This window comes from Notamacropus eugenii, chromosome 5 (genome assembly GCF_028372415.1).
Source record: "Notamacropus eugenii isolate mMacEug1 chromosome 5, mMacEug1.pri_v2, whole genome shotgun sequence".
NCBI lineage: Eukaryota > Metazoa > Chordata > Mammalia > Diprotodontia > Macropodidae > Notamacropus > Notamacropus eugenii.
The window spans coordinates 9,419,432-9,444,766 of record NC_092876.1 but is presented as its reverse complement, the minus strand read 5'-3'; the positions used below and the strand labels follow the sequence as shown (position 1 = coordinate 9,444,766).

The window sequence follows — 25,335 nt, the reverse complement described above, 5'->3', positions numbered from 1 at the left end:
TTAGGTAAACAAGATGAAGTGATTGGCCCAAGGTTCACACAGCTGGTAAGTGTCTGAGGCCAGGTTTGAACTCAGAAAATGAGTCTTCCTGACTTCATATCTGGCACTCATTCCACTGTACCGCATAGCTGGTTCTGCCTTTTAGCTCTAGCAAAAATTCTACCCTCTATAGGAAAGATTTTAAACCCTCTTAACTTCTAGTGTCTTCCACCTGAAATAATTTTTAATTTATCCTGTTAATATTTTGCTTTTATATAGTTGTTCATATGTTTCCCCATCAGATTGTGAGTTCCTTGAGAGCAAGGGTTATCTTTTGTCTTTCTTTACATTCCAAACATTTAGCTCAGAGCCTGGCATATAGTGATATTTCATAAATGTTTGCTTCATGAATGAGTATAAGCATGTTTGCAAAAAAGGCAAGTCAAGAATGCTTTTAACTTTTTTTTACTATCATTTTTAGAACCATTTGGGTTCTAGCAGTCAGATTACTGGACTAAGAATGAAGGAATACTGGTTATATCGATTCAGTCACTAACTTATTATGTGGCCTTGAAAAGATTATTTCAGCTATCTCTAATTTTCCTCATTTGATTAGACGTTCCAAAAATTCCTTCTTGTGTTTTCTAAAACTAACTCTTTATGAACTTTTAATGTGGAATCTACCTGGATATCATAGGGGTTACAGATTTCCAGGAGAAAAACCTTGAAAACTGGAAACAGTTGGACTTGAGGTGAAGGCACTTACCATATATGTAGAAGACACTTGGCCAGCCTGGGGATTCACAGAGGAATCCACCCCCAAGGATGGCAATGAAGGTTCCCAATATCATACCTGAGTTGAGGATACAGAGTAAATTCAAAGTTAGAGCACTAGAAATTAAAATCTCTGTGGCTTTCTGTAAATTAATGGAATTAAGGGGAATGTGAGTAACTCACATTTTCTATCTGCACAAAATTTATGGTTAAATAAAAAACAGGGACTGAAAATATTGTGTCTCCAACCTTCTAACTTTGTGCATGAATTGGACTACATGACCATTGATATACTCTCTAACACTTAAGTTCTGGTGTTCCATTGTTTTTATATTTCTATCTTGAAGAATACTTGTTCTGGTTACACCAATATGGAAGTGGGACAGAAAAAGAGGGACAGAAATGTAAAAAACTGTTATAAATGAGTCTTTACCAGATATACCAATGGTACTTAGTTGAGTACGTTCCAGTGGTGGAGCCCATTTTGGCCAAAATGCAGACAGAGCACCGTAGTTCATCCCCTGAAATCAAAGTGATAAGATATTTTGAACTGGGAATGAAATGGAGGCATGACCTATCCTACTCACTTATTTTGAAGGTGTGTGGGTACCTGAAGCAGGCCCTGTACTATCCTTATGACAAACAAGTATCCCAGTCCGTAGTCTGCTGCTAATGGTATCAAGAGGTTGAGAATTGAGCAGATAAGCATCGAAAAACCAGCTATTTTCTTTCCTCCAAGAACTCCAGCAAAATATCCACTTGGTACTATAGTGATAATTGAGCCATAGAGGATAGCACTGAGGAGGAGACCCTGGATTTCTGGGCTCCAATCATATACTGGGACCTGCAAGATATGGAAATGACTTTTAAAAATGGTCACGTTATAGGTACATGAAGAGTTCAGTTAGCATCTGAAAGTATTCCTATGTAATTGGTGAGTGTATATGTGTGTATATTTGTGTGTGTGTGATATCCCAGTGTGTGGGTGTGGGTGTGTGCTTGTGATAACTTAGCATAACAGATTGAGAATTCAAAGGGACCTCAAAAATCATCAAGCTCAACTTTCATTTTAAAGTTAAAGAAACTGAGGTTGAGAAGGGTTAAGCGGCTTGCCCAGGATCACACAGCTTGGATTCTACCCCAAGCACAGTGCCTGGCATACGTATAGCACTGATGGGTAAGTCTTTTGCTCTATTTTGCCAGGAAACAGGCCTCCACATTGTTTCCTGCAACATTTTCACCATGACCTTTAATACTCCTTCTCTTGCTTTCCAGCTTCATTGAACATGGGGTATCTTCCCTTCAGAAGAATATCAACTCCTTAAGCACTGTACACAGTTAACAGTCGCATTATGTGATGAGTGACTTTGATTAACTTGGATCTTCTCAGCCATGCAACATTCTAAGACAATTCCAAAAGTCTCATAATGGAAAATACTATCCACATCCAGAGAAAGAATTACAATCTGAATACAGGTTGAAGCACACTATTTGCTCTCTCTCTTTTTTGTTTTGTTTCCTCTGTTTTTCAATTCATCCCACTGGTTATGATGCTTTTTAACATTCCTACAATAGACATAGGTTTAATCTGAATGTGCATTACAATCTATATCTAAATGCATGTTGTCTTGGGGAAGGGCAGAGGAGGGAGGCTAGGGAGAAAGAGAAAATGTGGAACTTAAAAGCTTGTAGAATTGAATGTTGTAAACTAAAAACAAAGTAACAAACAAAGAAACATTAATTAAAATAAAAACTCCTTGAGGATAGAGACAGAATTTTTTGCTTACCTTTGTATCCCCACAGTACCTGTTACATAATGTGATAAAAGAATCTTGCTCTCTTATCTCCATTGCAATCCCCATCCTTCTACTTACTGCCTGTATGCTTGGAATTAAATGACTTCACCCCTCTAGATTTTGAGTTTTGAAGTCTGTATTACAGATTTTCTGAGAGATTAGCAACCTCAGTGTCCATGTAGCACAACCCCCATCTGAAAAAGTATCTCCCCACCTGTGCATATGAGGATCCTGATGCCTTTTTGAGTTTTGTGAAAATCTCAGAGCAGTAGAGCCTCACCCTGCTCAGGTATGCTTTCCTTTCTGTTCTTGGAAATGTCTGATTGTTTGGGTGATTTTCTCTATAACAAACCTAAGTTAGTCTTTTAGAAATTTCCATCCACTGTTCCTAGGTGCAGTCATACAGAATAACCCCAATCTTCCCTCCACATGACATCACTTAAAACTTCAAATATTTGAAGACAGTTATCATGCCTATTCCTCCTCCCAAGCCCTTCTCTTCTCCAGGTTAAAGACTTCGGTTTCCTTCATCTGATCATCATACTACATGGACTGGAGGCCTTTTAGCATTCTGTGCACCCCACTCTGGATCATTTCAATCAGTCATTCAACAAGTATTTATCAAAAGTGCCAAGCTCTAATGAGTATTGTCCTTTCTCAATGATGGGACCTACCAGATTTGAACATGATTCTAGATGAGTTGTGACTAGGACACAGGAAAGCAGAACTCTTACTGTGTCATTCTTGGAAACAAAGTCACTACTTTTATAGTCAAAGATGATGATAGCTTTCTGCTTGTCATATCCTGGGGTTCACTATAATGAACTTATAGTCCAGTAAAACACCCAACAGTTTTTCAGGAAAATTCTTGCCTAATGAGCCTTATATTGGCCTGTGAAGTTGCATTTTTGAATCCAAATGGAAGTTATGATGCTTACCTTTTTTAAGTTCCATCATGGACTTCTGGGTAAGGTGGCAGAGTGGGAATACTTCTTGCTTTCCATTGCCACTTCCAGGTTTCCTTTGAGATGCATGCTATTCATATCTATCCATTAACTTTTGCTTCAAGTCCCTACATTGCTCTCCTTTCTTGTGTAATGAGTTTGGTACATGGCTTCCAACCTTTCTCTCCTTCCCAACTTGTGCCCTCATAGTAAGACTTCAACATATATATTGAGTCTCCCTCAAGCTTCTTAATAACTCCATTCCTTAATCTATTCCCACTTCCCATAAGCTACTCCTTCATCCCACCTCAGCTATATACAAAGATGATGATGCCTATCATCTTGCATCACCCACAAATGAACCACTTCTGTGTTCAAGAATTGTGAAATTCCCTTATGTGATCATAATCTACTGGCATCTTTCTCTTTTTCCCTTCACTTACAACATCCTATACTTCATCTGCACTGTGAACCCCAGATCTGCTTGGCCATTTCCCTTGCATTAACGACTCCCCCATTTTGACTCCTTGGTGCCAAAATTCAGTTCTACATTGTTTGTTTCTCTTGACTCCTTAACCTCTATCACTTCATCAGTTCCAAGCCTCAGTTTAGGATCCTCATAGTGTTCACTTCTGTTGGTCCTGCACAAGTGCTGTTGAACATGGGAAGAGGAAATTACACAATTGTTCCAACTTGGGTCCTCTACAAATTTTTTTTACATAACCTCAACTGAGTCCTCACTGCTGTTAGACAGTCTTATTGTAATGCTCTTATCAACCGACTCTCCCATTGTCCGTAGATGATCTCAATCTTTTCTTCCCTCTTCAAACCTGCTATGGCTTACCCTACCCTTACCTTGACATGGAGGTCACTGCTTCATAATTTTCAGAGATCCCTCTTTCTTTTCTTCTTCATCTCCTATCACTGTGATGCCTTCTGCCATTCCCTCTTCCTTCACTCATCTCACATGATGAAGTGGACTTACCAAGGCTAATCCCTCCACTTGTTTCATGATCCCATTATATATATTTCCTTCAATAGATTATCCCCTCTATCATCTCTACTCTGTTACTTATTTTCAGTCTCTTCATCTCTACTGCCTCATTCCCCACTGCCTACAAATGTGCTCATGTCTCCTCTATCCTGAAAAAATCCTCACTTTATTCCTTGCATCCAAACTAATGATTGACCTATATCTCTTTTGCCCTTTGTACTTAAACTCCTTGAAAAAGTCATCTACAATAGGTGCCTCCACTTTCTCTCCTCCCATTCACTTTTTAATACCTTACAGTCTCTCTTTTCACCTTATTATTCCATCAAACCTGTTAATCCAATGTTTTTAATGATTTCATATTTTCCAAATGAATAGGCTTTTCTCAGTCCCCATTCTCCTTGACCTCTCTGCAGTCTTTGAACCTGTGAGCACCTCCTAATCAATATTTTCTTCTCTAGGTTTCTGTACACCACTCTCTCCTGCTTCTCTTCTCACCTACTTAACTGCTGCTTCTCTGTCTCCTTTTCTGGATCATTATACAGATCGTCCCCTTTAAACCGTAGGTGTTTCTCAGGATTCTGACCTAGGCCCATTGTCTTCTCTCTTTACTCTACTTCACTTGGCGATCTAATCAGCTCTGATGGATTTAAAAAGGTGATGATTGTGGCTTATCATGCCCCAACATTTCTGCTGACCTCCAATATTTCATCTCCAACTGCCTTTGAGACATCTAGAACTGGATATCTAGTAGAAATCTTAATCTCAACCTGTCCAGAACCTAACACTATCTTAACCACTTATCAATCCCCTCCCCACATTCCCTGTTACTGTGGAAGGTAACATCATCCTTCCAGCGCCTTGGGCTTCTGGACTCCTCACTCCCATATCCAAGCTGTTACCAAGGCCTGTTGATTTCACTTTTGAAGCATCTCTAATATATTCCACCTTCTCTCCTCTGACACTGCATCCATCCTGGTGCAGACTATCATGATTGTTGTTGTTGTTCAGTTGCATCTGACCCTTTGTGACCCCATTTGGGGTTTTCTTGGCAAAGATACTGGAAATGTTAGCCATCTCTTTCTCCAGTTCATTTTACAGATAAATAACTGAGGTAAACAGGATTAAATGATTTACTCAGGGTCACACAAGCAAGCTAGTAAGTGAGGCCAGATTTGAACTCAGGAAAATGAGTCTTTCTGACTCCAAGACTAGTGCTCTACCCAGTGCACCACTTAGCTGCCCACAGATCCTCATTACCTCACATAATAGCTGTTGGTGGGTTTACCTGCCACAAGTCTCTCCCCACTTCATTATATTCTCCATTCAGCCATCAAAGTGATTTCCCTAAGCCGAAAGTTCAGCCATGTCACTCACCAGGCTCAACAAAACTCAATAGCTCTCTACTCCATCCAGGATACAAAATGCTCTGTTTGGCATTCCAAGTCCTTCATTACTCAATTGGCTCCTACCTTTCCAGTCTTTTTATAACTTACTGCCCAACAAGTACTGTTTGGTTCAGTTACACTGACCTCCTGGCTGTTCTAGAAACCACACTATCCATCTCTTAACTCTGGATATATACTCTGGCCCCCATTCCAGGAATATACTCCTTCATCAAGTCACTGTACTGATTTCATGGTTTTCTTTGTTTGTTGTCCTTCATTCTTGGAAACAACCAAACTCACATCAGTATGTTAAGGTCAAGGTATTTTATGATAAGACCAATATGAGCTTGAAAGTCTCTATCATACATTGGGCACAGATCATTTACATGGATATTTGGAGTGGAACTATCTTTATATCTGTGCACCTCAAGTTTCTTTTGAGCTACTGCAATTCTCTTTTGGTTATAGAGCACAGTGCCTTCTTTGATGCAGGGACTCCATGCTGGAAGGTCCTATGTCAGTGTCTTCCAGGTCTCACAGTCAATTCCAAAGTTCTTCAGAGACTTTGAAAATGTTCTTCTCTTGTTTCTTCTGACCTCTGTCTGAGCACTTGCCTTGTATGAGTTCGGTAACTCTGTGGGAGATGTTCTAAGTTTCTCTTTTAGATAGATGTCTATTTGCCATTCAAACAATGTGTACAGCCCATCTTAGTTGTGTTCTGAGCAGTAGAGTTTGAATGCTTGTTCAGCCAATGCCATTACTTCCTATTTAACCTGTATATAGCTTGCTTTGTAGGTGTTTGCTTGTCATGTCTCCTATTAGATTGTGAGTGCCTTTCGATAAGGGAGTCTCTTGTTTTTTATTTAGACACCCAGCACTTATTATGTAATAGGTGCTCAATTATTGTTTATTGATCAATTTACCAGGAAACTTTGGATATAATGTTTTGGGGAATTTCCTTTATGGACCTTTCAGGAGGTGCGTGGTGAATTCTTTCAGTTTCCACTTTTCACTCTTCCAAGAGATCTAGGCAGCTTTTCTTTTATGATTTCATGAAATAGGATATCTAGGTTGTTTTTCTGGATTTTTTTTTTTTGGTTTTCAGGTAATCTAATATTTATTTAAATGATCTTCATTTGACTTCTAATTCATTTGTTATGAGATGCACCCCCTCCTTGATATTTTCATATTTTGACTTTGTTTTAATTTTTAATTGTCTTATGGAGTCATTATCTCTTGTTTTGTCCATTGTTATTTTTAAGGAGTTTGTATCTTGAACAAGGTTTTGTGTCTTGTGTGTGTTTTTTACAGATGAAAAATCTGAAACAGGATCTGTTCAGGATCATGCAGCTAGTAAATGTCTGAGGACAGCTTTCAACTCATTTCTTCTTGACTCCAATCCACCATGCCACCTACCTGCTTTTTTCATGTGTACAGCAGAATATAAGAGAGGATTCAAAATATACAGCAACAAATTTTCATTTCAAGAAAGCCTATATATTAAATACTACACATTTTATTGAGAGTTGTCCATCTTTTCTTTGCTTCCTTGTAAGTTTTCTTTTGTTCTCTGCTGTGTACTTTTTACTTTTTTCATTTTCCCCCCTTCCTTTCCCTAGAAGGCTACAATTCAACACACACACACACACACACACACACATGCATATACCTATATGTATATGTGTGTCTGTACAATTGTATACATATGCATAAATAAGCACACACACATATATAAATACATACATACACTTACATGCACATACATACACTAAGGTATTCATAAACATGCTCATATGTAGACATGTACATTCATATGCATCTATCTAACACCATACAAAACTTAATTGTCCTCTGTTTCTCTAAGAGTGCATAACATCTTCCTTCATAAGTCCAAGTCTTTCCATATTTTTCCAAATCTACCAAGTCATTGTTTCCTAACCATATCAATATTCCAACCTTTATCTGTCTAGTTATTTTCAATAGTTCAGAACAATATTGATTAGTATGGCTGACATGTAGCATAGTTTCCCTATTTTTCTCTTTTGATTGAATTTATTTTAGTTTTAATTTTATCTGAGATCATGATTATGATTCTTGCTTTTTCCCCTAATATATTCTAATCGTGATCTGTATTTTATCTTTGTGTGCATCTCTTGTTTTCTGTTCTTCCTCACTCATCTACTTTATTCTACCCATTACCTTTTCCTCCTATTATGTAACCTATCTTCCCCACACCCCAAAGATCCCTCCTTTATTTTCTCCCCTTCCCTGTCCCCTTAGCCTTTTATTTCTTTGTGAATTTAGAAAACTTTTATGTCCTTCTTGATATATATGTATTGTTCCCTCTTTAACATATTCACAATAAGAGTAGTGTTCTAGAACTACCATCCCTCCTCTCCCACCTAATCCATCTGTGTCAGCTCTTCCTCTCACACCTCATTTGAATAAGATAATTATACTTTCTACCTTTTCTTTGATGGTTTGGTTTTTTCTTTCACATTATACTCAACTCTACCCCAACCTTTCTTTCAAGCCACCCAATTACTAATAACAGTCTTAAACAAATGATTTACATTATCCCATATAAAAGTAAACAGTGTGTTCTTCTTGAGTTCTTGAAGTCATTGATAGTCCTTGAGTCTTTGATATTTATTTTATATTTCTTTTGGATTCTGCAAGTCAAACTTTCTTTTGAGCTCAGGATTTCATGCAACAAAATTCTGAAAGTCTACAATTCATTAAATACCCATTTTTTTTTTCCATTCAGGATTATGCTTCCCTTTGCCGGATATTCTATTTTTGGCCTCAACCTCAGTTGTTTTTCTCTTCCATATTTGGTGTTCCAAGATCTGTGGCCTTTTAATATAGTCACTGCTAGGTCTTATGTGATTCTGATTGTGTTTCTGCCATATTTGAATGTTTTATTTTTCTTGTTGCTCATAATATTTGGTCCTTGAACATCTAGCTATGATATTCCTGTAGGTTTCCTTGTAGGATCTCTTTCAGTTGGGATAGGTGGATTTTTCCTATTTCCACATTTCCCTCTTGTTCAAACACTTAGGGCAATTATCTTTAATTATTTCTTATATTATTGTGTCAAGATGCAGTTTTTGATTGCAGGTTACAGGTAGTCTGATTATTGATTTGTTTTCTCTTCTTGACATGTTCTCTAGATCAGTTTTTTTTATTATGGGATGTTTCACTTTCTCTGTTATTTTTTCATTCTAGATGTTTTATTTTCTTATTTCTTGGTCTATTATACCTTGCATGGATTCTACTTCCCCAATTCTAACTTTCAAGGAGTTATTTTCTTCCTTTAGATTCTGGATCTCCTTTTCTGCTTGGTTTACTTTCTTTTCACAATTCTTTTCACTTTTCCTTTTTCTTCGATTTTCTTAATTTTTTAAAAATTCCTAAATCGTTCTTATTGTAATCTTTAAAGTATTTTTTAAGTTCTTCAATTAATTATTTTTGAGCAAGTGAAACTATGATATTACTCATTGGGATAGAAGAGGCTTTTTTCTTCACTATCAGTAGTCTATGTAGAGGCCTCCACTGTACCCTTATATACTCTCTCCTCCTGCCAAATTGAGCTATCTGACATCAACTGAAATCAGTATATGATTAATGTACTCCAGGTTGTTTTGTCCCTTTGGTAACATGATTCCTTGCACCAGTACCTACTCATTCCAATATCAGTCCTGAAGATATTCATAGTTCACCTAAAGAGGCACATCCACCAAGAAACTCATCCCTTTTCCAACCAGTGATGATTTTTTTAATCTTATCAGATGTTGATGCATTTTGAATTCTTACATATTTATATTATGATTCATCTATTATTTTTTGATGTATCTTTAATTTCCCAGTTTCAGAGAACTTTAAATTAAAAAGAGATCTCAGTGTCCATCTAGTCTAGCACATGCACATATATTATTAATGAGATCAAAAGCTCTTAAATGGAAAGGATCTTATCTAATTTATTATTAGTTTAGTGTCTACTCCAATGTGTATCATATATAGTAGTTGCAATAAATGTCTGCTTTTGAAATTAAAGAAAAAGTTGGAGATGCCATTGACTTACCCCTGTATCTGCAGTGGCATCAGGATATCCGTTTGTGGAAACATTGGATTGATTTGACTGGCCTGTGTGGTTCACCATGGCAATGATGGCGATGCTGAGACTGAAATTTTGTGTGCACGCTATTAAGTTACAGCAATGTATCATGATGGCCATGGCATATCTTATTGAACAGAACCCTTCAAGAGAGAGACCAAGATGAAAATTATGCAGTAGTTGTATGAATAAATTAATTTTCTTTTTAAGCAAAAGGAAATCACAAAGTGTCTCAAAGATTATTCCTTTTCTATTTAGAGTCACACAGTTTTTGTTTGCCAACTGGACTGAAGAGTATTACACAAAAGAGAAATGGAGTTGAGTGGTAGATGACAAATTGATAAAGAAACACAGAATGTCCGATGAATGGTAGAATCACTGAAATAACAAATGCAGTCAGGATGAAACAAGAATTAGCTTGACTTTGGGCATGTTTTGTTTGAGGTACTATTGAGACATTCCAACAGGTGGAAGTATCTTAAGCTGGAGCTGTCCTGTTGACAGTTACAGATGCATGTCCGTTGCTTCAGAGAAATGTTAAAGGTGAAAATATAAAATTGGGAATCATTTCTATATGGTTAATTCCAAAGAAAAGAATACATTTGGCAAACAGAAAAATTATAGAAGAAGAGGAAGATGAAGGAAAGGACTGTAGAAAATTCAAATTGAGAGGGTAGGAAGAAGGGGATGATTCAACGAAAGGGATGTATAGGGAGAAATCTAGTACCCAGGATCAGGAAGCAGCAGAGTTGGCATTTGGTAGAGCTAGAACTGATATTGTCATCTGAGTAGATACTACAAGCCACCTTGACAGACAGAAGGAGTTTGAGGAATGAGTCAGAAGTTTGAGTGAGAGGCAAGATCTAATTAGTTACAGGAGACTTTGATGGTCCGTATTTGATGGAACTTTCTTTCTGCCTAAAAAGAGTACTTTTATTTATTTTACTACCCTTGAAAATAATTTCATTTTTAAAAACCAATACAGGGAAACTCCACCCTGGATTTTATTTTCATCAAAATGAAGGAACTGGTTATTGTAATGGTAAGGACATAAAACTTGGAAGGGGGATGGGGTGGGAAGTAATGATCAATTTTGTGTCTGTGTGTATGTGTGTGTGTATGAGAGAGAAACAGAGATAGAGAGAGAGAGCGAGAGAGATAGACAGTGAGAAACAGAGAGAGAGACAGAGAGACACACACAGAGAGAGACAGAGAGAAAGAGAGACAGAGAGAGAGAGAGAAATGCAAGCTAGGTATAGTCTCAGTGTGTGTTCGTCCTTCATTGCCAAAGAAGACCCTGCCATCAGAGAAATAATGACATGACTTCCACTTGACTTTGTTTTGAGTGAGTGAGGGCTGAGGTAGAGTCTATTAGTCTAGATTAAGGGACAGAATTTTGTTTTTAAAAAGTGAAGAGAAAGCACACATAGGGGTCCATAAAAAAGGAGAAGTTAGCCTAGGAGGCATGGAAAACTGTCAAGAATAAGATTCTGAAGATCCATAGTGTTTTCAAAGGAAGAGGCAGAGAGGGAATTATCTAGATTCATGGCTCCTCACCTTTTTTCATATCATTTGTCACACTGGTTACATGAGTGAATTCCTTCTCAGGATGTTTTAAAATATGTGAAGCAAAATTCATAACATTGCAAAGGAAAATAATCACATTGAAATATGGTTATCAATCTACTTAAAAAAAATTAATGGACTCCAGATTAAGAAGCCCTATGTAGATATTATTATGACTGCAAAGGGAACTCATAAACTGGCTTAGATCTTTCATAGATTTAGATAGATAAATAGCGAAAAAGAAAAAAAATGAAGGGACAGGACTGAAACTTAGGATTGGTAGGATGATGATAACTCATAGTAGAAAAAAAAGCAAAGGTGCCAAGGAGAAAGAACTTTGTACCAGAAGGGACAGAACTAGAATGGCTAATAGATATTTGACAGAAGAGTTTTGACAGGAAAGGTGTAAATAAACATTTATTTATAACAATGCACTCCAACTGGAGCTTCTAATTAATTCTAATTCTAATAAGCACCTATGGCCAATGATGAATGGACCATGATGGGAGACCCATACCTCTGTTTCTTGTGATAGACATTGCAGGAATGGATAACATCCAGCAACATTCTGCCTAAGACATAACAACTTTATCCTCTATATATACATTCTAAGGCACATGTGTTCTGGGAAAATACATCCCATTTCTTCACCAATATTTGTTTTAAAAAAAATAGATGGACCTCAAAAAGATTATAATGATTTTATAAGTTGAAGTTTTTAGTGTAATATTTTTTAATCAGTCATTCAATCACCACATATTATTATTACTACCATGTCCTAAGCAGGGTGCTGGGGATACAAATCCAAAGAAAGAAATAGTCTCTATGTACAAAGAACTTATGTCCTCATAAGGGAAGCAAAAAGAGTACATAACAATATGCACTTTAAAAAATAATGTGAAGAAATAAAAATAAGCAAAATGGAATAAGTAGATTTGGGAGAATTGTGGAGATTAAGAAGGACTTCCTAAAGAAGATGGTGCTTTGGGGTGCCTGTCAAAGGAAGTGAATGACTCTGTAAGATTGTAGTAAGCATTCAGACAATTCCAGGAATGTGTGACTGACACTGCAAGGGGCACAGGTGGGAGAAGGAGCATCTTGTGTGAAGAACACAGAGAAAACCAATGTAAGAGGATCTTGGATCACAGAATGTGGCAGAGCAAGTAAAGCAAGTACGTAAAGTAAGCAAGTAAGGCTTAAGAGAAAGGTTGGGACTAGGTTATGAAGAACTTTCAAGGTTAAACAGAGGAGTTTATATTTTATTCTAGAGGTAATAAAATGCCACTGCAATGCAGGGGGATGGGGACACGTGTATTTAATGAATTTGTGTTAAATATAGATCCTCGTATTTAAGGAACATGACCCTGGGAGCACTGAGTAGGATGGAGTGGAGTAGTGAGGGAATCGACGTGAGCAGAAGTGTTATGAGGCTCTTGTCCAATACAGGTGAGTCATGATGAAGACCTGAATTAAGTTGTTAGTTATATGAGGAGGGGAAAAAAAGAGCCATATGATCTGATGCTGAGTGAAAGGAGCAGAACCAGGAGAACTTTGTACACAGCAACAATCACAGTGTGAGAGGACTTTTTCTGGTAGACTTAGAACTTCACTGCAATGCTAGGACTTTAAAAATTCCCAGTGTTCTTTAAAGCCAAAATGCCTTCCACATCCAGAAAAAGAAGGATGGAATTCAATCCAGATCGTAGTGGATCAGTTTCTTTTGTATATTATTTTGATTTGTTACGTGATTTCTCCCATTCCTAAAAACTCCAGTTTCAAGTGTTCAATATACACCTGAGATGTGGGACTGAAGTTCAGAGGAGATCCTGGGACTGGATTTCATAAGTGACTGTTATGTGCCTGAGAATGTACTGAGTCTTTGTGGTGGATATAGAAGAAAGTAATCAAGTACAGTTAGGTCAAATCAAGAAAAACTTATAAAGCACCTACTATGTGCCAGGTACTGTGCTAAGCTCTGGGGACACTGAGAAAGCTACAAAATCAGTTTCTACTTTTGAGGACGTCATAATCTAATGGGGGGGACAACATAGAAACAACTATGGGCAAACATGATAAAGACAGGATCACCTGCAGTGATGTCAGAGGGAAGACACTAAGATTAAGAAGAACCAGAAAGGGCTTCATACAAAAGATGAGACTAGTTGAGATTTAAAGTAAGCCAGGGAGACCAGGAAAGTAGAGATGGAGGAGAGGATGGCAGACATGGGGGTCAGTCAATGAAAATACCCAGAGATGGGAAACAGGTTGTTCTGTTGCAAGAATAGCAACAGAAGTTGTTAATTACCTTCATCATTAATTAACCTTGTCATTAATTTACTTAATCAGATCAATTTTCATCATTCCACTTGTCTGAGCACAATACATGCTCAACCACAGGAGAAACGGTGGTATGGGATATAATAAAAAGTTCTTTATTCATTGGTTGGTCTAGTTTCTGTTTGTATAAAGTGCTCAGGAATACAGGAAAAATAAGAGAACTCCTTGACATTTAGCCATGTGAACCTGTACAAATTACTTATCTTCCCTTTGCCTTCCCTTCCCTAATCTGTAAAATGGGGATGTTTATAACACTTTTAATTGATGTGAGTGTTATTGTAAGAATGAAATACAGTAATACTTATGAAGTGTTTAGCACAGTGCTTGGCTCATAGGGGCATTATGTAAATGTTACAGTAATTTTCTTATTGTTGATGATTTCAGTAACCAAGTCTGGGATTTGGCAAGTGCAACTATTGATAAGCTAAAGGGGCAAGGAATTTGAGTGGAGATAGCAATGGAGAGGTGAATTGCTTCACCAATCGGTTGACATAGTGAAGGGAGAACAGAATAGCGAATGTAAGTGCAACGTCCTGGGAAAGAACTGGTGCCGCAGGTTGTAGAGACCATGGTGAGGAAAAGCAGGATTATGGGTCATAAGGCATCAGGAGAGATAGAATCACCAGCAATAGTGGTCAGATAACAAATTTGGAATTTCTGAAGAGAGAAATAAAATACTTGAGTTTGATCTAAAGAATCCCAAAAGTAATTTCTTTGTACCTCTCTTCAGACACTTATGATATTCCGTAAACTATATTTTCATGAGTGAGTTAATAAATAAATGAAACAAGGATTTTTCAGTGGCTTAATGTGCCCTCTTGTGTACTGGGGCTAAATGCACACAAACAAGACAGTCTTTGCTTTGAAGGAACTTATATTGTAACATGGGGAGACAAACTACAGAAATAGCCAGAGAGGAATATTTTGGAGTGTGTGGTCAAGACAGAATGGTGATTGGAGTAAGGGGGAAGTTGATTGGTATGTCCTTCCCAGAAATGGTAGTATCCATTTGATTGCTATTCTCAGAGACAGAGTAGGAATGCTGGTGAGAAAGGGATGGGAGTATGTCCAGTACCATAGGCCTGAGACTGGGCTAGTCCAGGAGCTTGCCAATCAGAATCCGGCATCACAGGGGTGGGACCTTCAGTTCTGGGTTGAGGCACATATGGAAAGGATAGAGATGTCTGTAAAAGGATGTCTGGGCCAATAGTTATTACTCTATTACTCTATTACTGTATCTACTTATCTATTACTGTTTGTTACTACATCTATTTACCATGCTTTGTTTTATCTATTACAGTTATTTCTTATTTATATTAGCTTTTCTTCCCACTTTACTCCTGATCTGCTTTCCTTTCAGTTACTTTACCACCAAGACCTGAGACCATGGCTGAGACGACATAGCCTTAAGTATTCTCTCTGTTACCCTTCTAACCCACTGGCTTTCTAGTTCAGGGAACCATAATCAAATTTTTACTGCCATTATTTTTGTGAAGTGTGTTTCAATGTATACCCATGAATATATTGAACCACCCCAGTTAAACTTGACAGCTAGGTGGCATAGAGGACAGAATGTTGGACTTGGAAGGTCTGCATTCCAATCTTGCCTCATATAACTGTGTGACTCCTGGCCAAGTCATTTAACCCCTTTAGCCCTTCATCTCTAGGATGGGGACAATAAATTTGCAATTTTGGGAGAATCAAATGAGATGACATATATGCATTAAATAAATACTAGCTATTATGATGATCACTTCAAAACCAGAATATCCTTGTGATCAGTACTCCTCTTAATAAGTTTTCTTTGTCTAACATTATGTAAGTTCCTTGAAGGACAGGACTGACTTTGATATTGGATCTTTATCCTTGCCACTTAACTCAGTCCTTGGAACATAGTAAGCACTTAATGAATATGATTTCATTTATTCATCCATTCAGTTGTAAAATACCATAAGAAAAGGTAATGTTTCATATTCATCTCTGCATCTTCCATAATGCCTCACCCAGTTTTTTGTATCCAGCAGATAATCAATAAATTTGTAGGACTGAACTGAATTGAATTTGAGAGCTCTTCAGGCAGGCACACTTGAGTGGGGAGTATGGCACTTGGTGGTACTGTTATGACCTTACTTTTCACTTGCTGGTATGGCTGCTCCTTCCCTTCCTCTTCCTGTGGATTGCTGCTCTCCCTCTTCCCAGAGTTGGCACCTTCCAAAGAATCCATAAGGTTGGTCTTTTCCCAGGGGTTGACTTTCAATTCTTGAAAAAACAATGTCCACAGCAGTCTGCAATTCTGAAATACAATGTTCTCATCACTCAGGTGTCTGAGTACTTTTCTCTAAATCATCATTAATGTCCACAATCACAAAGAATATTAGGCTTTTGAAATTCATATTTTCAACATTTAAGGTGAATTTTGATAATTATGTGAATTATAATCAACTCTGTCATGTTTACTATCCTCTACACATTGAAATATGTACAAATGTCATTCCAGAGCCCGTTTGGTTTAGCTTGGGCATTTTCTTTTACCTGTTAAAAACTGACATTTCTTAATATCCAAATGGTCAGTGAACAATAATTACTTAAGTGCCTACTTACTCACTTCAAGGCACTGGGCTTACAAACAAAAGCCAACTCCAGAAGAAACAAATAAATAAAACAACCCCCATCAGTCCCTGCTTTCAAGGAACTCACAGTCCAATGGGAGCAACAATACTATATAAGTGGAGTTTATATAGGATCATTTGGAGAAAATAAAGGAAAAGCACCGAAATTGTGAAAGGTTAGATTTTCTTTGGGACTAGAAGGAAGTCAGAAAGCCTAGTATGTTGAGACGGGAAGGGACAGCATTAGAGACATCAGGGAGAGCCAGGATAAGTACCTGAAGGTGGAAGATTAGAGTGTTGTGCCCAAGGAGTAGCACAGAGATCCCCATCACTGCTCATTCTTTGCTTATTGCGCTGTGACCTAGGAAGCTTTTCCTCTTGATAGGATAATTAGCCAAGAAAGAGGCTAGCAATTATGCTGTTGACATAAGCTAAACAAGGTATTTATGGAGCTGTGCATAAACACTAATTATCATTAGCACAAATGTGATACCATGCTAGATTTGGAGCGTGAACTAAAAGGAGCTGCCTTCCTCACTAACATTTACTTCTTGTCAGTTTAAATCTCAATCTATTTATTTAAATTTAGCTGCATTTAGAGAGGCAGTGTACTAGAGTGGGAAAGGGCATTGGATCTGGAGTGAGAGGACCTTGGCTTGGTTCTGTATTTGCTGTGTGACCTTGGAGGAGTCACCTCTGTTGTCTGGCTCTCATTTTCCTTCTTGGTAAAATTAAAGGGTTGAACAGTATTATCTTCTGAAACTTACAGGGTTAAAACCTATGGTACCAGGCAAGTGACAAGTGAATCAAGAGACAAGTGAATTTGCTGACATTGAACCTGACTGGCCACCAACATCTCTAAGAGCCTTTGATAGTTTTGCATCCTAAGTGCCTGGAGATAGGTTCCCTTCAGCTTTGGATTTCTCTTTGGTATGGCCTGATTTGATCAGGCTCTTAGGTCATTAAGTTTTTCTTATTCAGTTGCTTCAGGTGTGTTTAATTCTTCATAAGCCCATTTGGGGTTTTCTTGGCAAAGATATTGGAGTGGTTTTTCATTTTCTTGTCCAGATTATTTTTAAGATGAAGAAACTGAAGTAAACAGGGTGAAGTGAATTGCCCAGGGTCACACAGCAAGTCTGAGGCCAGAATTGAAGTGAGGAAGGTGAGTGTTCCTGACTGTGTGCTGACATTATCCACTGCACTGCCTCGATGTTCCAGGTAATGAAATAGAGAGTCTTATTTCTGGACTTTGGTTTATGATGGGTCAGATGGTATATCTCTGCTTTATTTCTCTTATTACCTGGTATCATGAGTGTCTTCATTATATAACAGCCTGATGGTAGTGATTCTTGAATCCTTTCAAGGCTACTGTTCCTCTTCCCACCTAAGTTGTCCATTTTCAGCTTCCTTTTCCAGGTAGAATTTTAACATCCCTACCTGTGTAACTGCTATTTTAAAAAACAGTAAGATTTACATATTAAACACTTTTTGTTTCCCTTGTGGGGCCTCTAGGAGGTTCCCAGATCACCCCCTGGCTATACCTTATACTAATGATTGAAGCAGCTTTTAATAAGCAGACATGGATACAAATACTGTACTTTGAAACAGAGTACAGAAAGTTCCCAAACAGTGACAAGGCCTAGAACATACCAGAGCTGCTGTGGGAGTTATTCCCTCCTTAGGTATTGCAAATTTTGCTCCATCATTTCCGGTACAAAAGTCATTCATTTTCAGCAGAGAAACCAGACATGAAAGGAGCTTTGAGGAGCTCTGCTGGCTCTCTCTTTTCATTACTTATCCCATCATGCAAGTGGAGGCTTTACATGTTATATGGGCCTCTTTTTTTCTCCTAACATAGGTACTCAGTCTCTTTTTGTTCTCCAGCTCCCCTCATCAGCTTCAGCTCTTTTTAGGTGTCAGTTCACCCCAACCCTCCTGTACTTCCTGGCCAGCAGAAGTCAGATGTAGTATTGAATCTCTTTTGGGTATTGGTTCTTCTACCTTTAAAATCTAGAAACCTAAAATTTAAGTTAATTAGAGGCAGCTGATGGCACAGTAGATTGAGCACTAGGCTTGGAGTCACAAGATCAGGGTTGAAATGGGTTCTTAGGCACTTACTAGCTGTGTGACCCTGGGCAAGTCATTTAAGCCTGTTTGCCTCACCTAGCCTCGGTCAATTAACCTCAGTTTCCACATCTATCAAATGAGCTGGAGAAGGAAATGGTAAACCACTCCAGTATCTTTGCCAAGAAACCCAAAATGGGGTCACAAAGTCAGGCAGGACAGAAAATGAATGAACCAGAGAATGAGGATAATCATAGCACCCACTTTGAAGGGTTATGATGAGTCTCAAATGAGATGATATCTGTAAAAAGCACTTAGCACAGTGCCTGCATATGTAAATGCTTTCTTCCCTGCCTCCCCCTTCTTTCTTCCCCCTCCCCCTGCCTCCCCTTCCCTCCCCTTCCCTCCCCTTCCCTCCCTCCATCTCCATCTGCTCGCCCCCACTCCCCCTCCCTCCTTCTCCCTCCTCCTCCTTTCCTATGTTGCCCATTGTCCTACTTAATAAATATCTGATTCAGAAGCTGATTCAGAACCCAGGAATCTGTGTTCAAATAGGATTATTTTTCTAAAGCTCTTAAAGATATTACAGAACTATGGAAAATCTAATTAATCATAATTATTATCATTAATTTAAGTAAATATTCAACTTGAAACACATTCATTGTCCCCATGCTACACGTTGGTTGTCTGGCATCCTACATCACCACCAAGCTATTCCTTCCAAATTTCTCTTGGCAATCAAAAAGACTTTCTTCAGGTGCTCAATTAGATGTCAGAATGATTAAAGTAATTCATCCCAGGAGACACTGGCATTTCAAAAACAGATCTTAACAGGCAAAAGTAATCTTGCAGTTTGATGATGTGTCTTGGAAATGTTTCTAAGCCAGAGGTCATTGTGGTTTATAAACTGCACTGACCTCCATGACAACAATTATTCACTCCGTCTATTTTACCTCTTTACCTATTTTTGAGGGTGTAAAATGTAAGGAATCTGTGTCACAGCAGTATTAATATTACCCTCTCTCCTTTGAATAAAGTCCTGTACACGGAGGTTTAGGAAATTAGGTATTGCTTAGAGAAAGAGGAAGGGGAAAAGCCCCATTAGTCCAAAATGGACATTTTAATCAGAAAATGTTAAGGACAAACCTGAGGAAGAACCAAATACTCCTTCTTTCCTCACTGAGATGCTCTCACCAACATACAGGATTTAGATGGCCAACACCTTTCATCATATGAGAACTTCTGTTTCATTTGAGATACTTTGGCTTTCCCTTTTCTAGATTAAAGTTTATTCTGCTTGACAGTTTAATTTTCAACTCCCCTTTTATTATCTGAAGAAACAGCTTGATGGTTAACTGGATAGATATGATGACTGGAATTAGGATAAGTGCTCTCAGAGGCCTGCCTCTTTTTTACATAGACCAAAAACTAAACATTTATCAAATGTGTTAAGTACTTGCAACATGCCAGGCATTATGCCAAACAGTGGGGCCACAAATACAAATAAGGTGTGTGTGTGTGTGTGTGTGTGTGTGTGTGTGTGTGTGTGTGTATTAAACGTCCTTCTAGTTCAGATGAGAGTGAGCTTCATTGGTTGCCTGTATCCATGTAATTTCCCTGTCTTTAAATATATTTTTCATCTCCCACAGCTTATTTTGTGAAATAGTCTCTTTCCTGTTCTTCTTCTTCATTTCTTCTCCAGGACATTCTTTTCCATCTTCCATCCCCAAGGTCATAAAGACAGGACATAATCACCCTAACCTTTTGTCTAATTTAACTCCTTCTGCAATCCTTGAATATATTAAGATCCTGGAAGAAAATTAACTTCTTTTGCTCTGTCATGATATAAACACTTTATCATTGTGTGTCCACTTCCAAAGTTCAGCTTTATTTACTTCTACACTTTTCTCTTGATGTCTTTGCATTTTAATAATTTTAATTTATTAAAAATTTAATTATTGGATTTTTTAATTTATTTTTTTTATTCATCAGTAATTCTTGAAAGCAAACTACTTTATAAAATGTCCACTTTTCCTCCACAGGAAAATTATATTGCTTCAGAGAGTAAGTCATTGATTGTAAGCTTTTATCCATTGCATTTGGAATTTCATATTCCAAGGTGTCTCTGAAAATTTCCATGTCTTATATGATATTAACTAAACTTACTACCTCAACTCTATACGGTTATTGACAATATTTTTTTTAACTTAAAGTTTGCAATTTTGACCATGGAATTCCTGAAAGTTTTCACTTTTCTTTTCTGAGGAGGTGGCTGATGAATTATTTCTATTTACTTTTGGCATTCTCGTTTTAATTGATATGAGTGGATTTCATTTATCACTTCTTGAAACAGGGATCCAAGATTTGAAAAGAAGTTTTGGTTGTGATTTTCAGGTAATCTGATCATCCTGAGTCCTGTTTTCCAGGTTTGCTTGTTAGATTTTTAAAAAATTATGTATTGTTCTAAGATTGTACCTGGTGGTCTTGAGACCACCATGATAGTTTTCCCTTAAGGTAGACTGCAGTTTCTAGTATCTATGCATGGAAGCCATTCTGACAATGTTCACTTAAGGGAGGCTGAAGGCCTATAGAATTCATTCATGGTAAAATACAGTAACATTTTTTGAAAGTTGATATAGCTACATTCTCCAAACAATATTTTTGCCAGCAGCTTGCTTTTTCTCCCTGATAGGTAAACCTCGCGAATAATATTTTGTCCAATCCTCTGATATACAATTTGGTCAACTCCAGGGCAGTCATTCAAAGTCATAGTATAAGAACTCTGCTCTCCAAGGAAGTCACTCAAAGTCATAGTATAAGAACCCCACTTTGAAGAACATCACCTGTGCCAGCAGGAGCACAGCTTCCTATTCCAACATCCCCTTTCTTTGGAATAGACCTGTGTTTCTGCGTTCCTTATGTCAGCACTGCCCTTAGTGACTTATACTCTATGTCATTGTGACTGAGTTGTATGTCTGATACCCTTTTCCTGTCCCTTTCCCCTTTTCTGTCTTCCCCATTGTTTGCAATAAAATGTTGCATTGAAAAGACTCCCATTGTTTTACATGTTATTCTGATCACCTGAAACCCTTAAGGGGCTGTTTTCCTCTCCATCCCTGACTGGATCATTGGTCTTTCCTTAGACATCGGGTGGATATCTGGACAAGAACTTAACTTTTGACAGCCACACCTATAGGGGGCATGTGACACAGTGAGTCCAGTTGAAGAAAGCAAGGGTCAATAGGGGAACACTACTCTTCCCAGGATAGACTCCCTTATGTCAGAGGATGGCTAAAAAACAAGTGGGGCAGCCAGCAGTGTGCTGGGACAATGTGGACAATGTAGGCAGTCCATGTGGAAAAACGATCTTCAGTAGCCTAATATCATTGGGGGAAATTATGTAGGAAGCTTTAAGAGAAATTTAAAAATATATAGTAATCACCTATGCAGTCTCATTTTTGTTTGAAAGAGGCCTGCCTCTTTGTATAGTTTTTGGCCTGATTTCCAGCTTGTAAGTACTAGTGTTCTGGGGTAGACCCTAGGGTGCAGGCTAGAATGACATTTAAGAGTCACTTCCAAGGGCAAACGTTCTGGATGAGCTTTTTGTTTTTCAGGAGTTCTAGAGTCTAGACATAACCTAGAATGAACATTAAGAGTCATCTCTGAGGGCAAAAATTCCAGAGGAATCGTGTGTGTTTCAGGACCGTGGTTTCCCTACATCTTTCATGGATATTGGGTCAAGTGGCTCAGACCCCATGGAGTGGGAATGCCTGTTGCTTTCCAGAAGGACTTTAGTGACAAAATGCCTGTTTTTGGAGTGGTGCCTAGGAGTGGCCTCCCTTGCCAAGAAAATGTTCTTGCAAGCTCAGCCAAGCCAGCTTTAGGGGGATTAATTAACCTTAGTTTCACTTTTCATCCTAATGGCTAAAAGGCAGAAAATGGATTCCACTTTTGCAAGGATACCGTGGGTAGAGTTTCCTTTCTGCTAAGTCCATCTTTTATAAAAATTCAAGGAGATCCCCATTTTAAGCAAGAGTAAAAAGAGAGAAAAATACCATTAATAACCTGAAGCTAGAAGTATTTTTTGGGTTGCATCCAATAGGTTGTTAGCATTGTCTGTATTTTGTGTCTTGGTAAATCCAGCTGACTTTTTCCTGTGTTCAGATCCACCAAAAGAAAAAGAGTGTAAAGAATGAAAACTTTTCTGTGGAATTCTTGCAACCTTCAAAAATATTTAGAGCCTCTCTCTTCCTTTATAATTCAGGCTAAGCTAGGGAGGCAGACAAGACAGATGAGAAATAAGGTAGTCTTTCACATTTTTTTAGAGGGGGGAAGGAAAAGTAATTGGGATTAGGTGACTTGTCCAAGGTCACACAAATAGTATCAAGCATCTGAGGTCAGATTTGAAGTCAGGCCCTGCTGACTCAAGGACTAGTGCTCTATTTACTATACCTAGCTGCCCCAGTAAGAAGGTAATCTTTTCCCCCAGTTTGCACAAATTAGAGCAGGCATCACAAATTAGAAATTAAAAAATGTGACTGAAATGTAATTTCCTTACTGTGAATTTCTAAATTGTGAATTGAATCAGATACCTTAGTATGTTTTGGTGTACCACTGTAGAATTTGTTTTAAGGAAAAGAAAAGCAAAACTTTGTGAAAGCCACAGAAAAACTGTATTTTATTTAGTCCTTGTATATTTCTTTTCCTGGAGAATCACAATGATTGTTTTAGTGAGAGGAGGTGGTGTAGTTTTTGGAATGCTGGAAGCCTCCAACTGTACTGGGGTCAGCCTCAAAGGAACTGAACAATTCAAGTCTTCTTTCAGTCAAAGTAGTCAGGTTTGTCACTCCAATGGAAGCCAAGTTAGATTCTAACTGAATTTGAGCAATTTAATGGGGGTAAGATTGGTACTTACACACACACACACACACACACACACACACACACACACACACACACACACACACACAGACACACACACATACAAAAGAACTGTGGGAAGATTTGGATGGGAATAAGGAGTATCAGGTAAGCTAATCAAGTAATGAAGGTGGACTGGAGTGGGTCAGATGACATGGGCAGAGGCACCAGTGATCTGGGCTACTTAAATGTATGGGAAAACTCAGGATCCAGGTCCCCTCACCCCATCAGAAGGTTCTTTCACTGATTAAAGTAAAAAAGAAGAGGTAAATTGAGTTTGAAAGTATTCTCAATGAAGTTCAAAAGATTTTTTAAAATGAGTTTGCAGTCTGCAGTTCAAATTTATCTGCTACTTCAGAAGCATTAGCTTCTCTAGATCATGGAAAAAGGGAGACTTCTTTAAATCAGGCAGCACCTTGAAAGGAAGTAAAATTAATTTGAGAAATGTTTTATCTTGCCACTCTATTTTCTTCTGGGAATGATACAAGAGAATTTAATTGTTTTGGCAAATTAAAATCAAAGTCACCTAAGGATTTTGGAATACATGATGCATTTGTAAACTTTTAACAAACCCCTAAAATTACAGTATTGCAATTAGTTGTTATTATATAATAACATTGTGTGGTAAATTGCAAAGGAGAAATTCAGTGGAGTGAAGATTAGTTTTGTAGATAGTATGGGATACGATTGGGAAACAAAAGCCAGAGAAATTTAGAAAGAAGATGTGTGATCAAAAAATGAAACCTGAAAGAGCAAAGGACTTAATCAAAGTCGACTGAGGGAGACATAAAAAGGAGATAAGTTTAAGCAAATCAAGATGAGAGAAGAATGGATGGACAATTAAAGAAAGCAGCAATCTTTAGAGCTGATAGAGTGTGAAGGAGTATTGGAAATAAAGGGTTTGAAGTTTTGGAAAGAGGCTTGAGGGAGGTTTTTATCTCATTGAAATAAGTGAGAGAATTAGAATAGCAAGTGAAAGTGGAAAATGAGTGAACCGTGCTGCCGCCCTCTTGTGGTTGAATTCTGAAGCTAGCTTAGTTCCATTTCTATTCAGTTATGGGTCTAGTTCAATCCATTTCTGTCTCATGAGAAAACTTCAATCAATTGTGAAAATTACGAAAAAGTTTTATTGTATTACCTAAATTTATTCCTTTGTGAGTGGGAAGCTGGACCTCCCCTCCCTGCTGCTCAAATACGCTTAACTAAGGACCTAGCTTATCATAAGGAGAAACTCTATGAGATCTAAAGGTTGATGGGAGGAGTTTTCTCACAGTCATGTATCTCAAATAACTTATATATCTTACCTGAAAATTGCCCCGTCCTTATCAATCAGTTCCTTTGAATGCTTGGGGACACTTGAGGAGGAGTGAGGGGGACAACTCTTTTTCTGATTCTAGTGAATTGCACATATTTTCTCTCCTGTTCCTAACATGGGAACTCATTAATCTTTTCCTCCAATTAGAAACCAGATTACCCAATGCTGTATCTCCTTAGCTGTTGTTTCTTAATTAACCGGTCTTATTTAATTAATTGTTTTTAATGAACGAAAATCCATCTTGCCCTGTACCCAGGGTTCTCTGTCAAAGCTGAAGGGCCTGGTTCTGATTTGTTAGGCATCTGGCATGCATTTCTTAAGAAATCAGGATGATCGAATGCAGGAACCTTTGTTTCCTCAGTCATTTCATCTTTCACCCACAATATAAGAAGAATCTGAGAAATTTCATTTGGTCATTCTTTCTGATGGTGAAAGTATTGGAATATGTATTCAGCATGGAATTACTTGAGGATAGCATCCAAAACACATATCAAAAGAAGTTAAATATTCCGGTGATTTGATGATATCATTCTCT

General features: G+C 37.9%; 1 protein-coding gene across 4 annotated transcripts in view; it reads right to left on the bottom strand.

The window, feature by feature from the left end:
• LOC140503285 (probable small intestine urate exporter) overlaps positions 1 to 19,860 on the bottom strand; it is a 35,641-nt gene extending 15,781 nt beyond the window's left edge. The window contains exons 1-7 of one of the 4 annotated variants that reach the window (XM_072607130.1): positions 19,712 to 19,859; positions 17,802 to 17,949; positions 16,023 to 16,185; positions 9,957 to 10,132; positions 1,364 to 1,597; positions 1,187 to 1,274; positions 746 to 832 (exon numbers count right to left, since the gene is read on the bottom strand). In XM_072607130.1, the coding sequence (XP_072463231.1) occupies positions 746 to 832; positions 1,187 to 1,274; positions 1,364 to 1,597; positions 9,957 to 10,132; positions 16,023 to 16,116 (679 nt within the window). In that variant the 5' untranslated portion in view covers positions 16,117 to 16,185; positions 17,802 to 17,949; positions 19,712 to 19,859. Of the gene's footprint in view, positions 1 to 745; positions 833 to 1,186; positions 1,275 to 1,363; positions 1,598 to 9,956; positions 10,133 to 16,022; positions 16,186 to 17,801; positions 17,950 to 19,711 lie in introns of all 4 variants that reach the window. The other 3 variants (XM_072607131.1, XM_072607129.1, XM_072607133.1) reach the window with 3 other exon arrangements.
• Between the last annotated feature and the right edge of the window lie 5,475 nt (positions 19,861 to 25,335).